Genomic DNA, 6695 nt, shown 5'->3' on the forward strand with positions numbered 1-6695 from the left:
AACTTGTCAAAGTATGCCTCTTTAAATTTTGCAAAAACATTAAAACGTTTAACATAAGGAGTCGTAATCGTTACTGTTATTGCTAGTGTACTATTGTTGGAAAATAATTATATAGTTTTCTTCTTACGTAAGTGTGACACCTACATCTATGAGTCAATGCAACCACCTTATTCCTAACGCCATGTATTCTATACAACCTTTTCGAAGTTATGAAAGCTTTTCGCCGCTTTGATTGGTCGTTGCTGTAGAAACTCTCCCTCTCACTATCATCAGTCCATTCCGTTGGCCAATCACGTTGCGCAAAGGGCACATTCTGCCCTTTGACGTCAGTCTCCTGTTTTCTCCGCCAATCAGAACTTGGACTGCTACTGTACTTGACTCGTTCGGCCGTCTCGAGATCAGGTAGACGGAAGGAGAGGCGCTAGGTAAGAACAATTTTCTATAATGAACGATAACAACTTCGTTAATTGTTAGATAACCACATGCATGCTATAATGATTCGAATTATTAGATGCAAACATCAGGTCGGCAAAGCACCGACATGCATGCGCCATTTAGTTCTGACGCAAATACCAAACGGTGCTTTTGTTGTCATTACCATCGAAAACTGCAATCTTCACACCTTTTCACTTATAACCAAATGCGCCATTAACAATGTAGTTTCATTTAACAGTTGATTACACGAATGTCATATCTTTGGACCCATTTCCTTCATTGCATTAATAGGCACAAAACAATTAGTTTATGTATTTTAGCAATAGAAAAACTAAAAGGGTAGAAAGAAAATGATTCAGGTGTTCAAGGATCATTATATTAAACACGAACTGTCTGTTGGAGTTATCGTTAGAGTAATTGCAGGCCTACCCCCAAAAAGAGCCAGTTTCCACATTTATATTCGACGGGGAAAGCTTTGATCATCATTATGTCACATGAATTGCTGATTTTAAAAAGGAAAATAGTAACAACACGCATCTATATGATGTGTTAGGACCTGAGACTGTCCACGACCGTGTAAATACAGAAATACAACGGCAGAATCAAGGTTGAGTCCAGAGAGTTATTTATATTTAAAAGTGAACATTAGCTTTATAATGGATGTAACGTTGGCTGGTATTGAAGAAAAAACAATCAGATTCAAGGAAATATATCCATCACGTAGAAAATATCACTACAAAAACAATGTCTCATAAAGTTTGCAGGGATTACCTCCTAACATGGGGGGGGGGGGGGGGGGAAATGATACCAATGTTGGTTTATAAAGCAGTTGATAATCTGGGGTCGTTTGCAGGACCGTGTCAGGGGCCTATAGCTGCATTTATATCTCAAACATAGAAGATATCTAAGATGGAAAAATCATAAGTGAGTCAAAAACCCAGCATGACGATCAAAATACATAGACTGCCGTCTTACACGGATGAGATCAGGACATCATCAAACCACATTATCAACTGCTTTATAAACGAACATTGATCAATTGCTTATTTCCATTAATATGTTAGGAGGCAATTCATGCTATCCTTTATGAGACATTTTTGTAGTGACATTTTCTATGTGGTGGATATATTTCCTTAAAGCCAGTGAAAAGCGTTATTTGTGAAAGCGTTATTTGTGTGAACTATAACCAGGTTAAAAATCAATCAAAAACCCCAACAGACATGCAGACAAGACTTTCAACTCATCTAAACGGTTTTCTAATTGCGATTTAAACAGATTCAAAGCTCTCGTGTTAACAAGGCCACAGAAGATAGAATATTAAATTTGTCTCATCTTGAAACATAATGGCTTGTTTATGTATTTACGACACGTGTGTATACATGAGCAGTACCACTCACTGAGTTACCACCCATCTCCGCAGGGCTACCCCCCCCCACATACAAGTGATCCAACATGGAGGTTAACGGCACAGTGAACATCCTGGGCTCTGCGTACATGGCGGTGGAGTACGCGGACGCCATGCTACCGGAGAACCCCTTCCAGCCCTCCCTGAAGCACGCCTGGACCTACATGATGGACAACTACACCAAGTTCCAGATCGCCACCTGGGGATCCCTGTTCGTCCACGAGTTCATCTACTTCTCCTTCTGCCTCCCCGGATTCCTCTTCCAGTTCATCCCCTTCATGCAGCGATACAAGATCCAGCAGGTGTGTGTGTTTGTGTGTGAATGTGTGTGTGTTGAGATGTTGTTTTTATTTTCACATCCCCCATTTAGGCTGCATATTGTTGTCTACAAGTCTGTTCAAATGAAGATATCATATTTACATTTACATTTAGGGCGTTTAGCAGACGCTTTTATCTAAAGCGACTTACAATAAGTATGATGATATCATGACTATCATGAGATAGGGTTCTAATCATCCCAGATGGGAAATGTGGATGTCACAGCAGTACAGGACAGTCATAATATTTAGAAAAGAATAACAATGTACAATCAATATTTCGATCTACACAATATGAAATACCTACCATATAAAGTGTTGATGGTCCTAACCCAGTGTGCTAAACATCCTGTGTGTGTGTGTGTGTGTGTGTGTGTGTGTGTGTGTGTGTATTCTTCAGGACAAGCCAGAGACTTGGGAGAAACAGTGGCGATGCTTCAAGATGCTTCTCTTCAACCACTTCTGCATCCAGCTGCCCCTGATCTGTGGAACGTACTACTTCACGGAATTCTTCAACATTCCATACCACTGGGATGCCATGCCCCGCTGGTTAGTGGCCACACACACACACACACACCCCACATGACACATACAAATGCTACGCAGGAATATAACCCTTGTGCAGAGCAGGGTATTAGTATATAGTTACTATAATTTGATTGATAATTGGATGAAGTGAGGACCAAAAAGTGAAATCTCAAAAGTGTAATCTCATGGTGAGGAGAGATAGCAACTAAATAACATTACCATTGTAGATTTACATTTATTCAGACAAGGTTGTACAATAGCCTGCTGGTGCTGTGTGAGTAATTTGTTGGCTGGTTTTGTGTGGGGCTCAGGTAGCAATCATTTAAATAATTTATTGGTCGTAGCTCATTGGCTGAACCCAGTACAAAGCTGACATTTGTGATAGGGTATTTTTTTTACCATAAACAATTGGCTGTGGTTATCTGTTCCAACAGGTCTATCTTTTTATTTAATATGTTTTTATTGGAGGGAAGTAAGAGCTTTAATAACCATAACTCTCTCTCTCTGTCTCTCTCTCTCTTTCTGTCTCTCTCTCTCTCTCTCTCTCTCTCTCTCTCTCTCTTCTCTCTCTCTCTCTCTCTCTATCTCTCTCTCTCTCTCTCTCTCTCTCTCTCTCTCTCTCTCTCTCTCTCTCCAGGCCTGTCCTGCTAGCCCAGTGTTTGGGTTGCGCTGTGGTCGAGGACACTTGGCACTACTTCCTTCACCGACTGCTGCACCACCGCAAGATCTACAAGCACATCCACAAGGTCCACCACGAGTTCACAGTGAGTAACACACACACACACACACACACACACACAGACGCATAAACACACGCGCATGCGCGCACACACACACACACACACACACACCAAGGAATAACAGTCGTGACAAGACTGTGTGTCAAACCATATGCACAGTTCACAGATTTGCACATCCTCCCTCGGATACTTGTTATTTCTTTGAAAGGGCAAAGCAGTTCATTGTGTACCAAAGTTCACATTGTCTTTAATTGATGACCAGGCACACAGTAAGATGCACGAGCAGGTGCAGCTCTACAAACAAACACCAAACACAGTTAAACAAAGACTAGAGTGGTTATAACACAAGTTCAATGTTGTGCTGCATGGTGGTGACCCTGTCTCTCCCCCAGGCTCCGTTCGGCATGCAGGCTGAGTACGCCCACCCGGCTGAGACCCTGATCCTGGGCTCCGGGTTCTTCATCGGCATCATGCTCTTCTGTAACCACGTCAGCATGCTGTGGGCCTGGGTGGCCTGCCGCCTGCTGGAGACCATCGACGTGCACAGGTGAGTCACACCGGTGTCGACACCCGCGATAACAAAAACGAATCTGATCCACCGAGGCCCAACGCGCTCACAACCGTCTCAGCCGCCTGTTCGCACGTAGGGGTGGTTTCATGTCTCGTACGGCTGCTCCCACTGGTTTAGACATGGTCTCAGATTGCATCGTGATCTCCAAACTGTTTTCCAAATCGCAATCTGAAGAGAGATTCAAAACACTTGTGGCCAAAACACAGGGCCGTGTAAACAAACGGTAGCCCCCCTCCCTCTACAACCCACGGACGATGAACCTTTCCTGGAGTCCATTCAAATCGCACTATTAGCGATCGATTCTCCTGTGTTTGAACACAAGAGTATGCAGACTGTTTGTGCGGAGTTGACACACACAGTGGGCGGTGTGTGAGAAACCTATGCCTGGCCTTTGGGTCTGTACTGATGGTATCATTCATGTACAGCCTGGCCTAGCAGTGAAGAGTCTGCCATGACAACTACGCTACTCCATTATTGTGATCCATTCATTAATAAATAGGTGGAGAATTAGAGTGGCGAGTGAACAACTACAGCAGTACTGAACTGTTGCTATTTTCTGTATTTGGTAGCTGTTGGTTACTCCCAGGACTGGCCACTAGATGGCGGTAGAACTACTAAATTGAAAACGGTAACTTTACTTCTTGAATATGTTGATCTTAAGGCATACATTCACAAGGCCTTAATTAACTACCGAAGAGGACACAGACACCTTTTTACTTTGGCAAGGGTTTAAGGTATATGACAGTGTTTCTGTAAAAAATAATAATAATTGAAAACCGAGCTGCTGGTGATACAAGAACTTTTTAAAGTCGGATCGTCATTTGTCAATGTCATTTTTCTACTGTTAGCGGGATACACCGGGGACGGTGGATAGAATGGCTCTATAGTGAGGAGTGCTGCTGCCTGACCATTTTCTGGCTAGGTTTACACAGCTAGACACACGGGACTCTGTGTGCCTGGTGTTAGTGAACCGTGTCGGATCGCTGTAATGCGGAGCGTGAATATCGGTTGGATATCAAATATCTTTCTAATTTAAAAAAACACCACGGCCACCCAATAACCATTGAGGAATTAAAGTCTCAAAAACAATGAAACGGCCACAATTTTATCCTGTACTATTTATTTATAGGCCTATATCCTGCTTCAAAACATGGCCAAAATACATATCAACATAATACAAAATGTTGTAGTTGTAGGAAAAAAGTTGAATAGAAAGACTAGCGTCTGTATTTATAGGGTATTGAATCGTACCTTTGGGATTTCTCAATACCCTGGTATACTATAATGCTGCCCAAGCCTAATATATATGACATTTATTGTTTAAGTTGGAAGCCTATAAGAGAGCAAGGGAGGAAACTGAATAAACAGATGGTCTTTTCCAAAGTATTTCTCCAACATGTTTTCCCGCACTGTTAGCCATTCCTTCTGAAACCTTAATAGCATGGGCTCAGACGGTCAAATCCAACCCCCCCACCCCCCCCCCCCCCCCCATCAACAATCGCGCCCGCCCGCAATCCCGCTGGATTTTTGGATCAAAGCATTTTCCAAAGGACAGGCAGGATGGATTCCCCCAAACAATTATGGAAATGATATTCTCAAAGCTCAATCCATTCACGTATAGCTGACGGATGGCTCGGCCAGCTCTAACAAATTACACAAAAATCATAGCTCTTCAATCTTAAAAGCAGCTTTAAGAGAAATAAGCATACCCCGCCATCATATTGGACTCCCATGCCGGTAGAAGTGTGTTTACAAGAGGATCAACCCACGTCTTTCTCTTTCAGCGGTTACGATGTCCCGATGAACCCGCTGCACCTGATCCCCTTCTACGCCGGCACGCGCTTCCATGACTTCCACCACATGAACTTCGTGGGGAACTACGCCTCCACCTTCACCTGGTGGGACAAGCTGCTGAAGACCGACAGCCAGTACAACAAGCACATGCTGCGACAAGACGACGCCAAGAAGGTCCAGTAGACCACCTGAGCCCAGGTTCAGGAGACCCTGAGTTGACACCGATGGGACGCGATTCAGCGCTGGTTTAAATCTGCACTTTGTAACTTTTCTGCTGCAGCTTTTTTACTCCATTCAACTGAACCTGAACTAGAACTTTCCATCCACCAGTCAATCCATCCAGGGAAAAGATTCTCTAAATCGTTCTATGTTCGGGTTTGGGGTTTTAATAAGGTAATGTAAAAAACATTCTGGGGTTACCTGGCTGGAAGACATGCTGGCAGAATTAATTTGCATTGCTTTCCTTAGTAAATGACTTGACTTTTCTGACGTCATTCAGAAAAGGCAACATTTTCAGAGGAGAGCCAGCGAGAGCGACCGCTCAGGCCACTAGATGCTGCTACATGGGAAAGCATACATAGTGCAGGTTCAAATGCAGATCAAGTGCTGTTCTTCTGTTGAGTCCGGCTGTGTCTTAGCTGTTTTACGACATGTAGCTGGGTCTCTGTGCCTTTTTCTCACTCGAAAGATTGATGCTACACCTATCTCACTTTAATAAAATACAACCAGCATTGACTGTTTTTTATTGGTTTGGTTTGCTGTATCATTTGAAAAAATCGAAATGGTCTACAATATAAATATGTATGCTGTGTATATTTGGGCTACCTAGCTCTTGTATGATCTGTCGAATCCTTCAATAAAACCTCACCCCTCTTCTGAGAACATCTAACACAGGCTTGTGCACT

General features: G+C 43.1%; 1 protein-coding gene across 1 annotated transcript; it reads left to right on the top strand.

The window, feature by feature from the left end:
* Positions 1-376: 376 nt before the first annotated feature.
* On the top strand, positions 377-6530 carry msmo1 (methylsterol monooxygenase 1). The gene is made up of 6 exons (XM_084465784.1): positions 377-425; positions 1856-2142; positions 2558-2706; positions 3323-3449; positions 3818-3972; positions 5781-6530. Exons 2-6 carry the CDS (start codon positions 1888-1890, stop codon positions 5971-5973), a joined length of 879 nt encoding a protein of 292 aa, XP_084321910.1. The 5' UTR covers positions 377-425; positions 1856-1887; the 3' UTR covers positions 5974-6530.
* The last annotated feature ends 165 nt before the right edge of the window (positions 6531-6695 follow it).

This window comes from Micromesistius poutassou (assembly GCF_964030765.1).
Source record: "Micromesistius poutassou genome assembly, chromosome: 3".
Classification (NCBI taxonomy): domain Eukaryota; kingdom Metazoa; phylum Chordata; class Actinopteri; order Gadiformes; family Gadidae; genus Micromesistius; species Micromesistius poutassou.